Genomic DNA, 23,338 nt, shown 5'->3' with positions numbered 1-23,338 from the left:
GAGGGATAAATACACTATAGTGCCAAAAATATTCACTCACCCATCCAAATAATCAAATTCAGGTGTTCCAATCACAGGTGTACAAATTCAAGCACCTAGGCATGCAAACATTTGTGAAAGAATACGTGATAGGATACCACCTGTGCATCAAGTGCAGTCGGGATATTTCCTCGCTGTTAAATATTCCACAGTCAACTGTCAGTGGTGTTATAAAAAAGTGGAAGCCATTGAAAACGACAGCAGCTCAGCCACAAAGTGTTGGCCACGTAAAATGACAGAGCAGGGTCAGTGGATGTTGAGGTGCGTAGTGCTCAGAGATTGCCAACTTTCTGCAGAATCAATCGCTACAGACCGCCAAACTTCATGTGGCCTTCAGATTAGCTCAAGAACAGTGCGTAGAGAGCTTCATGGAATGGGTTTCCATGGCCGAGCAGCTGCATCCAAGCCAGACATCACTAAGTGCAATGCAAAGCGTTGGATGGTACTTGTCTAACTGCACTGTGCCAAGTGTAAAGTTTGGTGGAAGGGGGATTATGGTGTGGGGTTGTTTTTCAGGAACTGGACTTGGCCCCTTAGTTCCAGTGAAAGGAACTTTTAATGCTTCAGCATACCAAGAGATTTTGGACAATTTCATGCTTGGTACTTTATTTGTGGAAACAGTTTGGGGATGGCCCCGTCCTGTTCCAACATGACTGTGCACCAGTGCACAAAGCTAGGTCCATAAAGACTTGGATGAGCGAGCTTGGTGTGGAAGAACTTGACTGACCTGCACAGAGTCGTGACCTCAACCCGATGGAACACCTTTGGGATGAATTAGAGCGAAGACTGCAAGCCAGGCCCCCTCGTCCAACATCAGTATCTAACCTCACAAATGCGGTGCTGGAAGAATGGTCAAAAATTCCCATAAACACACTGCTAAACCTTGTGGAAAGCTTGCCCAGAAAAGTTGAAGCTGTTACAGCTGCAAAGAGTGGGCCGACGTCATGTTAAACCCTATGGATTAAGAATGGGATGTCACTTAAATTCATATGCGTGTAAAGGTAGGTGAGCAAATACTTTTGGCAATATAGTGTATATTACACATAAAACAGAGTGTGGGATAAGCACATTAAATTGTGAAGGTGTCATTTTCCCCTTACTGATTGCCCCACTTCCACAGCCCATTTCTCAGTAACCATGAATTGGAAAGCATCCATTTTTAAAAGTCTGTTTCACATCTTGTAATGTTATGATCCAAGAAAAGACTTGGACCTTAACTCTGTATTTTCTTAATTTTGTACTTACAATACCATAACACCAGATGGCGGCAACGATCTGCTTTAATTTTCTCTCTGATCCTTTTATGTAATTTCATGACTTTTGAGTCTTGATAATGACTAACCTATGATAGATTACTGCCGATGGCCTTAAAGCTGTATCTTATTCTTAATCTGCAGAAAATATACTCATAAAAAAGGGTAAGGGTAAGGCAGCTGGCAAGCAGAGTTTAGCTGTAATCTCTGGCTATTTGACCTTTTTGTGTAATAGTTATCACTCTCTGCTTTTGACATAATGCAAACAGATATGGTTTTCGAACAGCATAGATATTATGTTACTGAAAAGCAACTGCTACTGTTGCTACTGCTGCTTAAAGCACTGCAGTAGCAACAGTAGTGTTGTCAATTAGAAAAACTAGCTATTCCTTCACTTCTTTTCTAATGTTTTGCTAAAAAGCTAAAGTTCTTTGGCTCTCAAGGACCTGTTATCACTACTTGCAAACATACGCGACTTAAATAATCTGTGGACAAGAAAGATATTTATATTTCCCTCATTAGTATTGGGATAAAACATGAGAATTATATTTCTATTTAAAGATATCCCTCAATGCTTTACTCTGAGGAGCGCTGTTACAGTGAGGTGCTGCTACAGGGTAAAAAAGAGATGTATGTGCGTAGGAGGGGATAGGGTGCGACGAATGTCAAACAATTTGATGAGGAACTGCACTCAAGTAGAGATATGTGGCACTTATGCATTTCCATTTCATGTCAAGTTATAGTTTAACTCAGAAAATACAACCCCAACTTCACAATTTGGGATTCTGAGTAAAAAAAAAAAAAGAAACAGACCACAATTATTTGCAGATTTCATAAACTAATATCTTGATCACAACATAATGCAGAATTAATCAAATGTTGAAAGAGAGATATCTTAATATCTAATTAAAAAAAATATCAGCTCATCTTTCATTTGATGGCAGCATAAAAGTTGGAATGAGGGCAACAAAATGCTGAAAAAGTCATTAAAATAGTGAGTCTCACTTTCAACTTTTGATATGTGTTCCTTCTACTGTTGTGTATAAAATACTGATTTATGAGATTTGCAAATCATTGCATTCTGGTTTTAATCACATTTTACACAGCTTTCCAACTTTTTGGGAATTAGAATTGTGTCAAATTACTATAGCTTTAAGTTCATTATTAACCTTGTTGGTTTCTTGTTGTTTTAGAATATGATGCAATACACAGGACTGAATTATCTAACTCTATGGACTGTAAAACTGCTTTACTTAGTTCTAATTTTACAGTGATTTTCTTATTTTTTTTAACACTTTTACAATATAAATGCAACTCTAAAGGCTATAATGCTGCCCTAAGCACTTTAACATTTGCTGTATTAAAGGGAAGACATATGACCTTAGGAAACTATGTTTCATGCTTGAGCAGCTACAACTTATAACCAAACAAAGATAATCAAAACAGGAGGGAAACCAAAGGTGCAACCATTCAAACAGGAAGGAAAGAGACTTAACACACCAGGAAGAACATTAATCAGTATAGCTTAATTTAGCCAATAGTTCTTTGCTCCTCTAATAAGGTTTAAAATATCCTTTAAAAAAAGGAACTTGATGTAACCCTTTTGGCTATTGTGCATTTTCCATATACAAGCTTTGTCTCTTTTTCAGTTTTCTACTTTTAGTTGATAAAGAAATTTGGACACTTCCTTAAACACCGCTTCAGACAAAAGGTAAAGCAGATAATGCTGTCTGTGTTAACAGTCCAGTCCAATTTGTCATCCAGCTGTAGTCCCAGGTACTTCTAGGTCCTGACCTCCTCCATGTCAGAGCCCTCGATGGAAATAGGCTGGAGATGGGGTCTCTTCCTCCTGAAGTACACCACCATCTCCTTGGTCTTGGAGGTGTTAAGCTGCAGGTGGTTAGACCTGCACCATCCAACAATGTCCTCCGCCAGGCCCCTGTACTCCGTCTCTTGTACATCTGCAATGCATCCAACAATCGCAGTGTCTGCATGTGGCAGAGCTCTGACGCGTGCTGGAAGTCGGATGTATAGAGTGTGAACAGGACAGGGGAGAGCACTGTCCTTTGGGACACCCCTGTGCTGCAGAGCATGATGTCCGAAGTGCAGCCGCCCAGCCTCACAAACTGTGGTCTCTCTGTGAGGTAATCCACAATCCAGGAGCCCAGGTGTTGAGGTGGTCGGTAGGGGAGCAGGGTGGTTTGGAGACCCATTAGCAATTGTCAAACCTGTTGAAGAAGTGGTTAAACTGCTTTGCTCTCTCGGCGTCCCCCTCTGTGATGCTGCAGCTCTTCTTGCAGCCTGTGATGGTCTTCATCCCCTCCCAGACCTCTTTTAGATTTTTTTGTTAAGGATAAAGCAAAAACGTGGCCTACTGCCGCCCAACTTTAATTTTTTTTAACTGACGTCACCATGAGGTGCATTCAGTTTCTCATCAATATCTCTTTAAATGAATCCATCTTTATCCTCATCCAATGTGACCTGACAATGCAGTGAGAAGTGAAAATGGATTTTAAGTTTGATGTGTCACGTGCTAAAAGGGAGTGACTTCAAATCCAGTTGATTTAAAAAGGTCAGCTGTTATAAATGATGTTAAATCATTTCCTACAACATCGGATGAGAGTTTGACAATTCTGCTAAGTTAATCATTTTTATCTCAGGACACTTTGCCATGCTTCACTGAGCTAATGCCATTATAATGTACTGGGAAATAAACACAGATCCTCAAACACTCTATCTATTCTTCTTAGAATAGAAGACTGAAAACACCCTTCACCGGTTTTGACAGCCCATAAAATTGGATGCCATTTTGTTGTGTCACATAGGATTATAGCAAAAAGCAATGCAGCACACTTGATAATGCTGTTTCTTTAGCAAAATTACTATTTTGTCACATAAAATGACAGCCCTATAAAAAAAATCATGTTAAAGGACAAGAAATTCTAGACTTCTCATTGAAAGATGCAATATTTAAAGGAATACAAATCAAACATTTTCTGAAGCATGTAGCATAGTGGAAAGCAAAGTTCCAATAAAAAAAGTTCCAAGTAATCATTGGACTTACTTATTTGAAAGTAGATGCAAATTAATTAACAAGTAAATTAAAGTTAATGCTCTCAAGACGTCCAACAAAGACACCCCTTTATAACACATATTGCTACTTAATGTTCAATGGTTTTTCACTGCCAATAGAGCATAAATGTGTGTGGCAAGAGTGCCCCAATATTTTTTGAACTAAACTATCAATAGTGAGCAACGAAAAGGTCATGCCTCTGAGCCAGAGACAATCACAAATAAATGAGATCCTCTGAAGTATAAAGCATTCTGAAAGCATAACATTTTCAATTAAGCTTGTTTGAATTTTTAATATAGATAAGGACTGGAAGTCATTGCTAGATCGTTTTTTTTCATATCCACTGCTTCACTGCCATTGATTTATTGATCTCTTGCACATATTAATAACAATAAGCATTAAGAAGACACTTTACAATATCAAATCTAATAAAAATAAAAAACACCAGCCTGCAGTTTTCTTATTATAGTCTTCAACATATTCTCATTCGCAAATTGTCACATTGTCATGGTCACTAGCCCTTCACATCAGTTTTTAATGTACAAGGTGCCCATTTACCATCACTGTCAGAGGCAAGAGAAAACGCTCTACAGCTCTAACTAGCACATTGCCAGTTATTCCTCTGTGGTTTTAAGTGATGCACTGGTGCACCTGCTTCCAGTATGTAGACTCATGCTCAAATCTAACCTCAACTCTTCGGTTTTTTACTTCCTTTTTTGTCTTTAGTCCTTTCACTCTACTACTGTGCTGCATTTCTATGCAAATATAATGCATTTCAAGCATTTATGCCTATTTTTCACAAACTGACATAATTCCAAGATGTCCTAATAAAATGTTTGCGACTTGATTTGGTCAAAAGAACACATAGAGACAGAAAAGCAACTCATATTTCTTCCATTATATTAGACTTTTATTCAAACAGATGATTTCAGTGGCGTGAAGTGACCCACTGGACTCTAGACACTCCTCTTCTCCTCTACTCCTCCTCTCTTTCTGAGGGTCTGCCTCTTTTGAGAATTGTCTTAATTAAAAAACCTTTGGAGCATGTTATTATGGTATGAGAGAGCATACAGTGACTAGCCAGAGAGCTCAGACCACATTCTCCACTGATGTGGAGAGATGCAGTTCTATTCTCAATTACTGACATTACCCTCGTCTGCAGTTCGGACATGGACAACTGGTTGGTTACCACGAGTCACGTGTTGACCAGCCCTTGTTGTTGAAACAAGCACAGCTAATTTAAACCACTGTTGGTCAGTGACAGTAATAGCGCCATTGAGAACTCACATCATAATTCCTCCATCACATATCTATTTCTTTATATTTTCATTGATTTATTTATCAAGTTAAGTTATTTGATATTAACAGCAAAGCAAAAAGTAAGAGCAAAAGAGTTTCAGCTCTCACCTCCAAGGGACAGCGAATTCAATATCATCTAAAGATAAGGCTGGCAGAGATACTGAGAATGGAGGCTGGACAACCTTGTGAAATGATGCAAGTTTCCCCCTGATAACACGAACAGCTCACTGAATTAAACATTTTTCAAAACAAAATGTCAGAGCTTTTTTTTTTCAGTTGGTAGTAACCTAAGTCCCCTTTAAAAGTACTTGGTTAGGGTTGGAAAAAAAATCATGGCTTGGAAGTAAAATACACAGTTTCATTACGGAGAGCTTACTCTCCACATTAACATAGTGATGTATCCTCTGGCTATTACATTTCCAGCTCGGGAAACCCCACAAATCCAAAAGAGATAGTTTGGTGTTACCTTCTACAATAAAAAATAGACACAGAAGGCCTAAAACCAAGCATCAATATGTGAGAACAGGGTTTATAAGCAGCAACTTGTGCTCCCAAAGTATTGGCAAATTAACCCTACAACAATATGGAATATATGAGATTTGTGAGCGAAATATCCAGTGTGTAAATGTAACCTCAATATTGACTTTCTTTTTCTTTTTCTTGGACAACTACTGAGAAAAATCTCTCCTCACCGGTGCCCTTTAGCTCTGGCTGATCCTTCCCATGCTTGATACGAATAATCAGAATTTCTAAGTGTATCTGGGTCAGCCATACACACCAGTAAACCACAATAAAATTGCACATAGAGGCTCAAGTTTTTGGCTCGCAAGGAGTTAAGAGTAGCAACCTGTATAACCTGTGGCTAACACACTTTAGCAGAGGAACGCAAACAATACGACAGTTTGATCCTAATATTGCTTTTGGTGCACAGATTGGGGCACTGCTTGTGGCTGTAAGGAGAACATTTTCAACTATTGTCACTATAGTTTTTACAGCTCTGGGTTCCAGAGGGCAGGAGCCTATCACAGCTCACATTCATCACATAAGGACACACAGGGCAACAAGCAATCACAATCAGGCCAACGGGTAATTTTAAGAATCACCTGATCTGCACTGTTCTGCCGGTGGGGTGAAATTGGAGCAACATGAAGAACGGATGAACATTCTCAAAGGTAGGCTACTGTTCCTATGTTGAAAGCTAAAGCATACAATTGATTTTGAGTTACTTTGTAACATCCTCTTTATAACCTCTCTAACCACCTTATTTATGTTGAAGAAAAGTGAAGAAAAAAAAAGTTTCCAAACTGAGGAACTGCATAGGCAAGTTGAAGTTGAAACTGGACTGTTGAAAACTGGAACTTGCCCCTTCTTCAGGCCATAGAAGAAATTAGTTAGAAAGGCATGTATGCCAAGTTTGTTAACCAAGAGTTTGCACCAACAATATCAAAAGTGTTGAACACTTTGTTCTTCTGCAGGACAATGGATGTAGATTTTAGCTCTGGTATACAACAGGACTGGAGGGTAATAGTATTCTGGTACTCTCAGCTTTATTTCTTATCTTTAGCAGTTACTTGGTGAACTCATTTCTTGTGACCCTGATGGCGTTGTAATGGTGCGTTTGCATGCATTATACAAGGTCTACATTTCTTTAAAAAAAAATTAAAAAAACAAACAATCATAAAAAATTCCACACTGTTAACAAAATTGACGGTCATGATTTATGTTAGTGTGACCATATTTTCATCACTGAATTGAATTATTACTATTACTATTATTATTATTATTATTATTATGCTTGAAGTTGTAGTAGTGGTTTTCCACCGATTTTTTTCAGGTATTGTTTTTTGCCCCCCCCCCAGATGAGCTAACTGTCCACCCACACACGCCATTCTGGTCACACCTCTGGTGCTCAATATGCTTGAAATAATTGGTTGCCTTTGTGGTCTCTTGTACAACGTAGTGGTTTTCACCTCATTTTATACCTGAGGACAAAATAATCCCCAAGACCTACAATTGTTCTGTGCTTCATCGACAATTGATATGAATGTCTGCAAGATGAAAATATCAGCATTAATGAAATGCCTCATAGTTGTTATTATCAAACATATACAGATAAACCAATCACAATATTCATGTTTGCATTAACAATTCCACAAAATGTAAAATCTGTCAGCTGCATTTTTTTTATATATATATCACTGGATTTAAAGATTTTTATGTTTATTTAGAATAATGCTTCTCAGCTGGGAGGTCTTGCAGTGTTACTGTTCTTGTCAGGCTGGCATTTACTGTAATGATTGGCATTTGGTCTTCAGCATCTAAAATCTCAGTACAGTGTTGTTTTTCTGAGGTTCATTACCATATTTCCCCTCCAACTTTCAATTAGGAATATATTGACATCTGACCCTCGTTTCAGAATTCCAGAAAACTGTGTGAAAGTGGGACATTCAGATGGGGAATTAATGATGCTTTGGCAAATGTCATATCAACTCATCAACAACAGACAGTACACAACTCACTGCACAGGTTTGGCTCTGCAAGCTTCACCTCGCCTCAATGCATTGACGGCAACTAGCCTTGACTTTATAAAAGAACCTCTCCAGGGATTTTTTATGTAAATGTTCTAAAATAAAGTCAATTATAGAAAAGAAATAGTGAGTTAAATATCCTGCTGCATCTCCCCAGACAACTTTAAATGAATGTCTCACTGTTCTGTCAGAGTGATGGCATTATAGTTAAAAGACTGTCCTTGAGGCGCAGGTGAGGGCTCATGTAGAGCTGAATACTGTGCTCTCTGCATTTGTTAATACCAAATCAACCACTATATGCCTCCATATAAAATATTCTTAAAGAAAATCATGCATTCATTTTTATAATTTGGCTGAACAAGTTTGCTATTTGGATTCATGCAACTGAGGGAGGTTAAAATTAGTCTTGTTTTAATATTATCTTTTTGCAGGATGCTTCTCTTTTTTTTTTACCCTTGCTGCTGTCATGAGGCCATTCTTCCATTCTTGATACCTGTGTGTTTGTTTTGAGTGTGATGTGGGTGTGGTACTGGCCATCGAGAGTTTCTACCTTACCTTTCCGAATGAAACTGAACCGATGCACATCGGAAGGAATCCCCATTGCTATATCCAGAAATGTAACCTGAAACTGTATTAGGCAAACTGGGAGCCATGTATCAGAAATTCTGCTGAGTTCTCCTGGCAGGAGCTCACACTGTACATGTGTTATGTGGTTAGATGAGTTAACGTTTCAGCTGCCATAGGAGAAAAAACTATTGTCTGGTTCTTTGGTTCTACATTTCAGAGATGGGAAAGACTATCTATTAAGGTATGTTGATTCATGAGTTCCTACAACATAACCTTCATATGTGTGATCCAGAAGCACATATTAAAATTGACTGGCCTGTCTGCAGCCTAGATCTGTCTCCCTTTGAGAATGTATTGAGCATCATGAAGAAGAGAATCAGACCAAAAAAACAAGGACTACTGAGCAGCTGAAATCTTTTATTCAAGAAGAATTCATGCAAATCTTTCAGAATTCATGCAAATCTTTCAGCTATAATACATGAATCACTATCTTCAGTTCCCAAATTATGAAAAAGTATCATTAAAAGGAAGGGTGATGTCACACAATGGTAAACATGACTGTCCTAACCTTTTGTGACCATGGTGTGTGATGATGGTAGTAAAATGAAATACAATTTCTTCTGTGGAATTTGTCCCATCTTTTCTGGAAATGGTATTTGTATTTCAAGAAATCTTATTAAGTATGATTACATTATTACAGCATCAGATATGTTCACTTGTTTCTACTCTGTATGTTCTTGAGAGAAACACTAATTACTTATATTAAGATTCATTTTGACACTCTACTGGAACCATACACCAACTTCACAAATAACAATCTATTAAAAGGCTGAGATTACGAATTCCGTGGAGTTAGAGATAGGGAGAACAAAGCAGACACAATGATGACACATGAAACACGCCTGCCTTTCTAAGAATGATGAAACCAACAATAGACTGAGACTGAGAATTGACTGAGGCAATATTCTACTTTCCTCTATCTGTGTGTTTGCGTTGAACTTCTCACAGAACTTTTAACAAAACCGAAGTTTTCAAAATCAGTTTGAAGAGTAATTAGAGTTTTTGCCCTTTGGAACTTTCCCCCATCAGATAACAAAGCAATAACGATTATGCAATGCCTCTTATGAAAACTAAGTACACTACATGAGACAACAGCCTTCACTCTTCCAGTTGCTACAGCTGCTTAATAAATCCTCTTTGATGCAGCTTCTGCTCATGCTCTGCCATTGTTATCCAATTACAGTTTACGGCTGAGGTAGCTTTGCAAAGTTGGTGAGGAAAAAATTGTCTGCTGCTCCATCCAAATTATTTATCATACACTGTCTATTCTGCACCACTGCAGCAAGGAGCTTCTATTACTAACAGGAGATTCAGGTCACCAAGCCAAAATACTGCTGCTGTCTTGAGAGCAACATGAGCTCAGTAACTGACAAAGTGATGGTTGCAGGTGGTGACCTCATTGCACATTTGATGTACTTTTCATGGGGTAGCTCATAAATGAAGTGAGGGTGAGATTTTGGTGGAGCAGTACAAATCATTTCCTTCAAGTGGTCGAACATGGTTGTCATGCAGGTAGACACACTCTGATAAGAGGCTTTAAGATTTTTATGACATTTTTTTGCAATGCTGCAAACTGCTTATTGTAGATTTGGATTACAAGTGAGTGGTGCAAGAAGCTGGTTTACTATACGACAAACAATTGGGGAAACAGGTCCAAAATTATTAAGATATATATCCAGCCTCATCCCAGAAACTTGTGTCTGAAAACTGTCTGTCAAACAAACTTTTCATTTAAAGTGTCTGCCTGTGTGTCCACGTAAATATCAATGAAAAACACCGACTCAACTAATTAATGCAAAAAGCTTAACCTGCTGCCTTCCTCCAGTCACAGCTCCTGTTTTTGTGTATTGTTTCATTCTGTTGTGTTCAAACATTGACATTAACCCCATAAAGCAACCGCCCAGATTGTTTCGTGCAGGATTTTTAATATTCAGGGTTATCTATTTTGGTTTGGTGGCAATATAATTACACCCTTATGCAAATCTCCTTGTGTTTTTTGCAGGATGCTAGATGAAATATGAACAGGAACCTGAGGCTGCTGATAAAGAATTGTTTTTTTTCATTTTTTTTTCATTTGTGAGCAAACAAAGACATATTTGACTGATGTAACATGACATGTCTGTGGTACTGGTGAACTCTAAAAAGCACAATGTTCAAGATAGTAAAGTAGCAACTGTACTATAATTACCTTTAGCTATAGTTTGTGCCTCAGCATTGCTGCTATAAACATACTGGTAGCATTTCAAGCAAAATGGAAAAACTGACATGGTCCCAGCTGGGGAAAAGGAAAGAGTTGCTACAAATATGATATATAATTATAAGAAAACTATTAAACAATACTGCACAACTTTAGAAATTAATTATTCATCATTGCATTTTTTAAAACCACTCTGAAACCACAATAATTAACCTGTCTGTTGTGTTTATTGTGTTATGAATATATTCCAAAGGTCAGAGCTATCCTTAAATCAATATGCTATCAAAGAAAGAAAAAGCAAAAAGGAAGCACCAGACTTTGCCCTGTCTGATGTCTCACATCTTACTGGAGACTTCATGTCCTCTGGCTCCAGACAGACCAGCTTATGGGTTAGTCAGTTGTGTACACTCTGCTGCACAGTAGATTACTGGTATCTCTTCTGTTGGCCAATTACAATAAAGCAAGCAAGTCAGCTGGGTGTGCTATGTTGGAGTTTAAACTTTGGACCTGAGAAGAGAAGCTGAGAGATACAGTGAAGACTCTTTAGGAAGACAGAAAGAGTTTTCCACAACAAATATCAGATATTTTGACCGGATCTCAGTTGTTTTGAGGGTTTCACCTTGGCAAGGAAGCAATGGAGCACTACCCAGAACAGGTAAACTTTTTTTTTGTTTGTTTTTTTCATTCTAATTTGCCAGAAAGAGGTTACTGTGGAAGGGGAAACTGGAAAGTCCGGATGAGCAAAGTTCAAGCTTGATTGTAAATTCAATTGGAACATATAAATCTTAAATCTAAATATTTACCTTAAACTGTGTGTAGAATGCGATAAAGAATCCATAAGTATTGGACGTGTCATTTACTTTTGAAAAAAAATTACACAAAATTGGTAAAGATATTGTGAAATGTCTTCTGACATTGCAGCATAACAAACCTTCATTGTCTTGACTTTTCTGATGAAAATATGACAAAACAATGGTGAAATAGTGTGATTTATAATACAATGTCTCATTCCAGGGTTGTGATTGCACTGAACTGCTTGACTGGCTGTTTGATAAAAATGACGGTATTCTCCGTCACGAGGAAACAGGGAACCGTGGCAACCATCACAGCTGGCCATACCAGGAACAAAATGTATGTGAGGCTGTTGAATGTGCTGCAAAATCTGATTTCTATCTGTTGTATGCTCCTATATTGAAAGACTCTGTCTGTAGGCGTATTTCTTTGCACATTGTCCCATTTCTCATCATGATAGGTTATGATCTCACAAAGAAACACTCACGGTAGTGCACTTTTCACCCAACAGATGCTGCAGCCAGCTGAGCAGACAGATGATGACTTTCTGAATGCCCTTCTGAGTGGAAGTGATTCTGTGTCAACTTCGCCACTGTGGTCTCCGTCTCACAGCGATAGTGGGATCAGTGAGGACCCTCCATCAGACCAGATGGACAGTCCTCAGCGCCCTGAGAGCCCCCCTGAAGACACATATTTTGGGACTATAAGACCACAAACCAAGGCAGCCCTGGAAACCAGTGAAAACGACATGAGTATGCTACATAAATCCAAAGCATGACAGATTATAAAATCAAAGGTTGCTCTAAAAGATTATTTTCACTGGGTATTTTCTCTATTAATCAAGTATTGTTCTTTAAATTCGCATTGAATTTGTGACATGTATCATCAATATCGAAAAAGAATCTCTCGAAAAATAATGTAGGGTCTTTGTACTTTTTGCACTCTTATTGCGGATTTTTTTTCACATTATTCAAAAGGAAATATCTTTGAAATGCTGATTCATTTATTTACTGTCACTTCTATGATATTTGCCTACATGCTCTCTATTTTTAATTGTGTCTTTGTGGCTGCAGATGGCTGGGAGTTTGGCTTCCCAATGGGCAAGACAAGGATAACACAGTATCCCTCAGATGTACACAGACCACAGCTGTCCTCTGGCTTCCCGCTGACTGTCAAAGATCTGCTACTATCCGGCACACCGGAGCCAGTAAGTCTAACCTAGTTGTGTTTGTCAGCAGGGATGGTACAGGTGGTATGGTATTTGCAAGCTTTATTCATATGCAGAAGGCATTGTTTAGTTTAGTTAGTGCATAATAGTGACTGTGTACTTTGGCAAAAACAAGGGAGTGATTCTCTTGTTCCATGAAATCAAAAATTCACCTCAGGGAAATACCTTTGGAATTGCAAATTAATTTTTTTCAATGAAATTTTGGCTATGGAAAGATCTGCTGAGCATGTTTTCTGAGGGGAGGAATACACTTAAGATTCATTAATATTCTGTTGACGCTGATACTTTGCCCAAACTCTCTCATTATGTGTTCATTACCTTGTGACTTTTGAGACCTGACCTAATTAAAGTGTGTAGACTTTGTAGTTCTGGAAACCCAGTGGGCTATATTTTGTGAGGAGGTTCCTTGCCTCAACTTATCACATTTCTAATAATCATCAATTTTACAAAGAAAGTATTGCTAACATAAAGTCAGAAGAATATGTCAGTGCTTGTAAAAGATGGCAGTATGCAGGGGGGATGGATTTCACCTCACTCTGAGTATTGATCCCCTATTCTCAGAGCAGTTTAATCAGATAAAGAGGAAAGTGACAGAATGCAACTTAGATTTTCAAACCATAATTGCTTCGAAGTGGCCATGAAATGAGGGTGATGAATGTGGCCTGATAGCGTGCACTCATTCAAGTACTTCCTGTAAGACTAATGCAAGCGGAAGGGGAGCGTAGATAATGAGAAGGGAGCATCTATAATCAAACCGCAACAACAATGTTTAAATATTAGTATTCATATTTATCCAACAGCCCCCACAACCATCACAAAAGTCAATTCAAGAATTAATTCTCAATGAAGATGAGAAGAAGCTTTTGGCAAAGGAGGGGGTCACTCTGCCCAGCCAGCTCCCTCTCACAAAGGTAAATATTACTAGCTATCAATACCTGAACAAACTCCCAGAGTTTTTCCTGTGGAGTCTCAGAATGTAAATGTTTACTCCTCCGTCGATCAGTATGAAGAAAGGATTCTGAAGAAAATACGCAGAAAGATTCGAAACAAGCAGTCTGCCCAGGAGAGCAGGAAGAAGAAGAAGGAGTATATTGATGGACTGGAGAGCAGGTAAGGTGTTAATTTACACAAGAGCAAAAACAGAGACAATAATGATTTTGCGTGCTTTCGCATAGTAACCACAAATCCCATATGGAAGATATAGAAATCACAAAGTCTTTTCTTAATTATGTTTCCTATTTTACCCTAAGGGCAGCCTTTGGCAGTTTAATTAGCGTAGTCATATGGCGACCATGAATGTCACCATATGTCACAGTGGTTTGAATCTGGCATTTTCCATGTTCGTGTTAAAGCCAGTAATTACTTGGCAGTGCTGGGAATCCTATCCATAATAACTATTTGGTTCTTTGTAATTGAAATTGGTATTAGAGAAAACTAGACCTCTGAACCTCCTCTAGGCTATGTTTTCAGGCATAAGAAAATGTAACACATGACAAGAGCCTTGAGCAAACCACAGGTCGCCGCTGACCAAATTAGGTGAAGAGCAACAAAGGCCCAGTAAGTAGTGGGAGCCGAGTCCTGTTGAGTGTTTGATCGCTTGTCATGTGGAAGGAGCTGAGGGAAGAGAGGGATGAGAGGCTAGCTGCAGGAGGAAGGTCAGTGTAAGGCTTTTGCTTTGTTATATTTTTTCATCCGAGACAAACATCTGTAAAAACAGAAAACTGGGTGCAAGACTAGCTTCCCATTGTGCAGTTGTTTTAATTGTTTAATGGAAAATACTTTTGTGCAGTAGCAATTCTTTTTTAAAACAAAAAAGAAGCTCTGGTCACATAACTCGGCTAATTTACTCTCCTCTGTCGCAGTAGTTTAACTACAAAAATGGTCAGCTGCTGAAGTGTTTTTCTTTTTTTTTTTGTTGAACAATTTTGGACTTGTCCACAAGCGTGTCCTAAATCCTCTGCTAGACTGAGAATTACACTTTAAGAATCATTGAGAACTGACTTGGGTCTCAACTATGAGCTCAACTGTTCCTGAGTTCAATATTCAAACCTTCAAGGCAACTAGATTCTCATTTACAGATTGGAGATCAAAGGAGATTAGGTCAGATAAAGTTGGTCCACCTACCTGGTAATTATACATCGCTATGTGTTCACTGGATAAATAATACGGCTTTACGTAAATATCTAGACACTGTTTTGTTTTGTTTTTATCAAAAAGATTAATTTTAGTTAAAATATCCTAAATGTATCTGTATTCACAAATGTTTGTTTGTGATTAGAAGCTTAAATCAATAATCATTACATGCACAGATAAGAGGTGTATTCATCATTTTTGTTCTTTTTTTTTTGGTTGTTGTTGGTCTGTTATGCCTTTCTGCCCCCCAGATTTAATAGTTTCTGAGACATGAAAAGTGCTTCAAACACATCCACAATTTCATCATCGTTTTTTTTGTTGTTGTTGTTTTGCCAAAGTCTCCTTTTTGTTAAACTGATCAAAAGTAAGAGGCTGCCCTGCCCAAGTGGAGTTTGTTCGTGCAGGCATGCACAATCGATAATTACGTTTACAGAAAATGAGACCTATGGTGGTCTCATAAAACCCTTAATCACGATTATTGACTAAACCTGCTCATGGATTTTAAGCCACGACAAAGTGATGTTATTTTCCAAAGCCAAACCGAAACTGACAACACTTTTAAGCTCACTTTGGCCCCCACAGACACAGCTATTTAATCAATGCAGACAGACAAAAAGGAAACAATGCACACGCTCAGGAGATGCAAACCCCATGTTGATCGAATACTTGTTGGTTAAAAGTTAGCTTCAGCTGGCTAGAGCCAGGAGGGGCCAACAAACGATTTCAACCAGGATCATATACTAAACCATAATTAGTAAAGAAGCACAGGTGGTAAACTAAGACAAGAACTGCACTGTACAATATTAATCATCTTAAAAATGTGTTTCTCTCCATTACAAAACAGGTCTTTGTCCACATTGACTTTGGTCTTTTCAACATCAGAGCAAAGCTAAAGGAACAGCAACAGTACCAACACAACCAAAAGTTGATTGTTCCACATATTTTTGAGACTGTCTCCAAGTGGTTGCGAAACGCTAAACCATGTGGATGTCTTCTCCAAGTTTAGACATTCACAATCCACATTTTGCTACATGTGAATACAATATGGCATCCATGTTCTCCATGCCTCTAAGCAACTGACCGCACATTTGTCTGTGTCTGATTTGATCACAATCTCTTATGGGATAAGGAAGAGGAAATTAACAATTCTAATCCACACACTTTCATCCAAGAGATTGCAAATTCGAAACTTTTACTCCTCAATTTCTCCCCAGTCCTTTCACTTTTCTTCTTCTCTCCCAGTCATGATTCCATACTTTTCTACTATGCTCTCACCTATGATGGGTTAGGGTTAGAATTAAAATGTACATGCTTTTGGGTAGAAGTAATGTGCATTGTTAGGATCCGAAGCTACAAAGTAGATGGTTAGGATTATACAAATGTTCACCAAAGGGTGAAAATCTCCTGTGTGCTCCGTCAAATCAATTCTTGGATGAGATTTACAGAATTTATAAAAGGATTTCAATCTAAAGTTAGTAAATTAAATAATTTGACACCTGAAAGATTTCACCTTGTTCTCCCCCTGCTGTGTATCATTCCCTCTAGGATGGCTGCCTGCAGCGTGCAAAACCATGAACTGCAGAGAAAGGTTTCCCAGCTTGAGAAATGCAACATGTGAGCAGTTTTTAAATGGAGCTTCCCTTTTCATTTCAAGACATCCCTTCCTGTAATCTTGTTGCTGTTTGTTATGACATTCATCCTACTGCCTTTCCCTTACATTTTTTTCTTTTCCCTTAAACCTTGTTAATCCAATTATTTTTCTCCCTCTCTTTTATCTTTGTCTCTCCTTTATTCCTCATTTCTCTTGGCAGATCACTAATGGAACAGCTGCGCAGATTACAGGCTCTGGTCATGAATTCATCAAATAAGCCAGCGCAGACTGGGACATGTATACTGGTATGGCTTGTGTTTGTGCTTGTGTCACAACCAAACAAACTGCTCTAACACATATTCTGATACAACATTAGAAATAAGTTGCCTGAATGCCAAGCCAGAAAGACGCAAGCTAGATTCCCCATTGAAAGAAGTACAATTTATAAAAGAACATAACAGCACAAAGCACATAAATAGAATTACTTCCCATGTTTACAGCTTCTCCTCAACATTCAAACCTAGGAGACAAATCACACATATTCCATTATAATGTTAACCAAAGCAGAAAAGCTGGTTTTCTACCTAACTCTATGTTTTCTGCATTTTATTTTTAGGTGCTCTTGCTGTCCTTCTCCCTAATCCTGTTCCCCAGCCTCAAGCCTTTCTCCGACAGTAAGGTCAGCCAAGGAGACTTCAGTCCAGTCAGAAGTGAGTAACGTTCAGCACCAAACAGCTCCGTGCGACTGGCAGCTAAGTTATGCAGCTCCTCTGTGTCACAGTTGCAAAGCTTGTTAGAACTGTGGTCTGTCACTTACAGAGCCTCATAGCTTGCTTTGCATGTCTGAGGGTTTGCTATCGATTTGAGATCTCAAAGACTAGAAGCCATGTGCTATCATTAAGATTGTTTAGAAACTGCTCTGGTGACAGCTTTTTCTGAATTAGTTCTCGTTAATTACTTTAATACTAAATATATTGGAATCACCTCAGGGGCAAAAAGAAAATGATTTAATTGAATGAAGCGAGGATGATATTTTGTGTATGAGATGGTTTTGGCCTTGGGGAAGGAGAAATGAAAATTAGTTGTCTTTTTCACAACTCAAGTCTTTGGTTGTGTAAAGACCTTGGAAAAAAGACTTTCCCAAATGGACAGGGTCAACTTTTATTTTCATTACTGCATTTTTCTCTCTGGGAGAAGATAGGTCATCAGGGTTTTTAGGATATATTACTAGTCTTTCAAGCAACATTTTTTTTCCCGCAGAAATGTATCCAACTACACTTGTCTACCACTCACTTGTTCCAGCATAAAAAAGTAATAATCAAAAGCTTCATACCCACAGAGGCTTGGCCTTATTTATTTTTTCTTTGTCTTCTTCTCTGTTCAGTCCAATCACGGTCCTTGCAGAACCTTCAGGCTTCCCGTGTGCTGCATGTCACTGACTCCCCATTTTCCAACGAGGATGAATTCGAGCCTCTGCACCAGCATTTCTCCAGAGAGCAGGGATTGGAGGATATTTCTACGCTGATGGGAAATCTGGGAGTAAAACAAGAACAGTCCAGTTTGGAGTCCATGCCTCAAAACAGAAGTGAGGAGGACAGAAACAGTCATTACGATATAGACCCAATTACCGGTCACATAGCTACTGTGACTTTGAATCCCCAGCGATCTGCCAGTCTACGACCACATGCAGATGATATGTAACTGAAATTAAGAAATAAATCCCACATAAACTGGTCCTACGAATAGAGGAGCAGATAATGATTAGGGAACTTATGTTTACAAAGATGGGGATATAAAGTTTTGATTGTTCCTGTTTTACTTTCAATTCATAGGCAACCTTTTCCTCATTTGTCATAGTGTTTTCTTTTTTTCTATTGATTGATGGATTTTAATCTCACACTGAAATGACTTGTTCATAAAGAAGTGTGTACGATTTTCCCTCTGTTTTTGTTGTTTAAAAAATTAGTGATTTAGCATGTGAAAAACTGGACAAAAAAGTTCTGATGTCTATTAAAGTGTTGATTCAGGTGGCTAATTTAGAAAAGTCAGGTTTTTTTACAGCTTGTTTATTCTGAATAATTGATTGCGACTGTTCAGATTCATTCATGGATGAAATACAACAAACAAAAGGTGTCAAAACAAGAAGGATGTTTATGAAATACTGTGATGTGACGTGGTATAATGTGATGCTTCTGTTCTTTAATAATTAATATGCCACTCAAACCCATGGTGTTACTTCTTTCTTGACAGTTCTGCTGTAAAAGATCCCATTTTTGGACGGGCAGTCTCTCAAAGAGCAGGTTCAGTAGGTTTGATGCCAGGGCAGACAGCATTCACCGAGAAGAAAAAACTGGGTTAAAGGTGATACAGATGGCCTCTTATCTCATGAGTCAGACCTGGCACTCAATGACATATGCTGATAAATTCACTTGTTGAAGGGACCTTGTTTCCAAGGCTCTCTAGCTAGAAAGTCTAGTTAGTCTCTGCTGTCCACAAAATGATGGAACTGAAGTGTTTTTAACCTCGCTGGACCTGTTCAGGCTGACATTTCAGTGTCTGAGTAGACTTAACTTCAAGGAAGGACAACAGATTGAATTCTAAGATTGATTGATGCATTGTACAAACTATCCGACTGACTGAACAGAATAATTCAAATTTCAATTTCAATATCGGAACAACATAAATTTCGGAAATTTCACAACCTTCACCAGCATAAACCTTCAGTTTTTGCTTTCATAAAGCACTTCCACCTGACATGTGGTCTATGCGGCAAACCAAATTTACAGGGAAGTGATGTCTTTCTGTAAAAACTGCATTTTCTTCTTGCAGTGTTACAATATATCACATGAGGCAGAAAGGTGTAACTCTCCAAAAAAGTATATCCAGGGGAACACAAATTCCATAGTAATACATCAGATTGTTCTCAAACTTTCCAGTTTAAGTGCATGCACAACAAAATGACTACCACAATCTGGTCTCACAGAAATATGTCAGATGAAAATATACTCCCATTATGTCATAGTGGAACATTTCGTGTTGAAATTATAAACCAACACAGATTTGTTTAGCTTTTTTGTATAGTTGGGTTCATTCATTTCTTCATTCAAGTGATCTGCACAGAAAAAAAAAGATGACAAAAGCCCACATTTGAATGTAGAACGGGAGAATAGAGAAGTGGCACAAATTCATGTCTTTCAACTACTTAACCCTGAGTCAGTTTCTCTGGCCATTAGTCTGTAGTAAATTAATTAGTGTTTTTTTTTTTATTATTATACTATTTTCATTGTCTTAGACAGTTAGAACTGTGCTGTATTTTGTTACCCTGGTAATGAGTTTGTCACATGTTGAAGTTCCACCATGAAATATTTAGGACAGAAATGCAGCATAACATGTTTAGCCATATTCTCTTTTGTGTGAAAATTTGAAAATTCTAAGGTCTCCATTTCATATCCAAAGACTGTGTGTCTATGCTCCACCACTATATTTGGCTTTCATCGCCACTGTAATATTCCTACACTCTTAAATGGGGAAGAGGGGAATACTTATTTGGTTGCAGTTTGCTGTTCTTACCATTAGATATCACTAAATTCTGTACACTGCACCTTTAAAGCAAAATATATATGCCCAAATAGAATACCATTGTCTACCCATGAATATAAAATAAATTGTGCACTTCACCCTGCATGACTTCTGAGGTCAAAGACACTGAGGTCATGTCCTTTGTAGGAAATAGGGTGTTGAGGTTATGTATCTTTTTTCAGATGCAGAACCTTTTGACCCAGCCTAGTCTCTCGAGAATTATGTTGCCATTTCATGTATCTGGAAAGCAAAATGACATACCTGGTGTGCATTCCTGAGCCAAAGGAGCTGCCCATGTCAGCATATGACATAGTTGTAAGGAACATTTCAGTTGTGCAAACGCTGCATTTAATGCCAAGCCCATGGCTCTCAGCACAAATGAACCAACTACTAAAATATGACACCCGCTTAGAATGATTAACACAGGTAGGACAGTCCTTATCATGAAGGATCTCTAGAAGGGGCAAGTTCCATTCCACTATGCCAATAACTTACCTCTGTAGAACATGGATGCTCCCATCGGGCATCAGAGTGAGTGAGCACGTGGTTAAGCATATGCGTGGGGTCCAGAGAGAAATCGGGAGTAAAGAAGCTAAACCATCGATTAACAGAATCATCATCCAAGACTATAAAATCAGACATAAGAATCTAGACTGACAAGGAGAGAACGTACGACTCGATGTTGTACTCTTGAATACTGAAATGCTTGGAAGTCCACAAAATCAGCAGGACACTAATCCTTCTCGCCAAGAACTCAATGGAGCTGCGGAAGAAAGCCATAGAGGCCAATTCAAAACCAGTTGGACAAGTTACCATCAAGTGCATTTGATGTTCTGCAAATGCCTGAACTCCCTTAACTGGATACTGGTGTGGTTAACCAGTTAATGGGAAGAGCAAAATCTGTTCTATCAACACACAAGCCCTGGTAGTTATCAGATATGCCATTGGTATAATAACCTGATCAAAGGACGAGATAGAAGCCAAGTCAAGCTCCCAGCTCTCAAGAAAAGGATCTAAGTTTGAAAGAGCTACCACTGCGGTCAGCCCTTAGATTCACAAGCCAAAGGGTACTGGTGTTATGTAATGCTTCTTTCTCCCATATGTACATACGCTCTTCTTATTATGTTTAGTATTATTTCTGGTTGTGTCTAGTTTAAAGTCATTAAAATTGGTGGAGGGCATCTTACTTATTCTCCTGGCTTCTGCTTCTCTGATGTACCTTCTCCAGCTGGTGGCCATTGCTATGAGTTCTTGTTTGGCAGATTCCAGTGCCTCAGGAGTCTTTGTTTCAATTCTAAACTCTACTGGCAGCCAGTGTAAAGAGTATAAAATAGGAGTAATGTGAGCTTGCTTACTACAACATGTTAATAGGCTGGCTGTAGCATTCTTTAGCCTTGAAAGAAATAATTTATCTGAGTCTAATGAACCTAGGTGGCCAAAGCTGTCTTTGTTTGGCATTTACCATGCATCAGGTATGAACAGTTTTTTGTTTTTTCCTAGAAGTTATTTCTTCTTTCCATCTTTCTGCTGCTCTGATAGCTAACTCTCTTTGTTGCCCTCTGCTCCATGGGAGACATTGCTCTAACTGCTCTTGAGTTGTTCATCTTCAAGTCAACCATCTCTACAGTCACTGCTGTTGTGGTGTACATAGGCTTACTGGGCTCTGTTCTGGTCCCAGTTGGTATCGATTGTGGTGCAGCGTTCACATCTTTAAGAAGACTTTCTGGAGTTTGTTCACCTTGGCAAAAGGCCATATAGGTTCCAGCTTATTTATGATCTCCCATTTTAGGTCAGCTGCTCTTGCATTAGGATTATCAGGGCTTTACAATGAAAATAATTACAACCTGAACAGAACATATTATTCTAGCATTTACAACTGGCCAGGGTAGATGCTTATAAAGGTTTCTGCTTCGCACCATTTACTAATTACCGGTACATTGCTTTCAACTAATTTGATGTTTATTCAAATACATGTAACACTAATGTCAACATAAAACAGTAATAATTTATGAAGATAAGAAGTCTTATCCGCCGTTTTGAACATGCGGTAAACAAAACATTGCGATTGCCTCCAAGCGCTCTCCCCAAGCAGCACTCCGGAATTTCCAATTGTTAAAATGCATCTAGAGCAGAGAATCTCACGCTGGGAAGTATATATGTGACTGGCAAATGCAGACAGAGAGTACAGAGCTAATTCTTTGCCCTTTCATCAGTAACTCTCCATTGTTCATGTGTGAAAATGGTGTAACTGTTTTTGTGTCAATGCACAGATTAAAGCTGTGTACAAGAAAACAAATCAATAGATTATGTTTATTGACAGTTTGCTATGAGACTGTGCTCAGCCAAGATAATGGAGGAGAAGCCTGTTGCTTTCCATTAATACCCAATTTTACCACTTTTTCTCCACATGATGAAACAGTGTGCTTGAGGTTGTATTTGCTTCTCGCATTTCTGTGAAACCATTCGTTCTCGAATGCATTCAATGAAACTCTTTTATTCCTGTATTTAAATAATAATAGAAATACACCTCTTGCACTGACAGTTGTGAATGCAAAAGGCATGTCTGACTCCTTGTATAACCTTTTGGCGATGATGATTCATCAATATACCAGTAAAATTGATTGTCAGCTTTCAGATTTTTACTGGCTGACTTTGCTCAAGGCTTGTTTTTTATAGCCATGTTAATTAGTTTCAGCTGTCTGCACTATTCAACTACTCATATAATACAAACAATACTTGTTAAGTAAACAATACCTATGTGTCAGCATAAACTTGAGATGGCTGACTCATCGTCTCTTTAGATGTGATCACCACCTGTTTTGTCCTTTAATCAGGGGGAAAGTCTCTCCACCATCAGCTTTTCTAATCAGCACCATAAGCCATTGCTTTGATTAACCAGGTCCCGATGGAGCCGAGAGGGATCTGCACGTCCACTGAGTTAGGCTAGAGTCAATCAAAGAGACCCCACATCTTCTTTTTTAATCTGCAAATGGGCTTTT

General features: G+C 38.5%; 1 protein-coding gene across 1 annotated transcript; it reads left to right on the top strand.

The window, feature by feature from the left end:
• The first annotated feature begins 11,521 nt into the window (after positions 1-11,521).
• Positions 11,522-19,087, top strand: creb3l3a (cAMP responsive element binding protein 3-like 3a). Its single transcript, XM_072389749.1, has 10 exons — positions 11,522-11,671; positions 12,031-12,147; positions 12,320-12,560; positions 12,882-13,015; positions 13,837-13,947; positions 14,040-14,146; positions 16,715-16,783; positions 16,981-17,065; positions 17,377-17,470; positions 18,145-19,087. The coding sequence occupies exons 1-10, from the start codon at positions 11,651-11,653 to the stop codon at positions 18,459-18,461; spliced, it is 1,296 nt and encodes a 431-aa protein (XP_072245850.1). The 5' UTR covers positions 11,522-11,650; the 3' UTR covers positions 18,462-19,087.
• Positions 19,088-23,338: the final 4,251 nt, after the last annotated feature.

Source organism: Leuresthes tenuis, unplaced genomic scaffold, assembly GCF_036924035.1.
Source record: "Leuresthes tenuis unplaced genomic scaffold, fLeuTen1.0.hap1 SCAF_7, whole genome shotgun sequence".
NCBI classification, from domain to species: Eukaryota; Metazoa; Chordata; class Actinopteri; order Atheriniformes; family Atherinopsidae; genus Leuresthes; species Leuresthes tenuis.
Note: the sequence above shows the minus strand (reverse complement) of the source record. Positions and strands in the feature narration are given on the sequence as shown.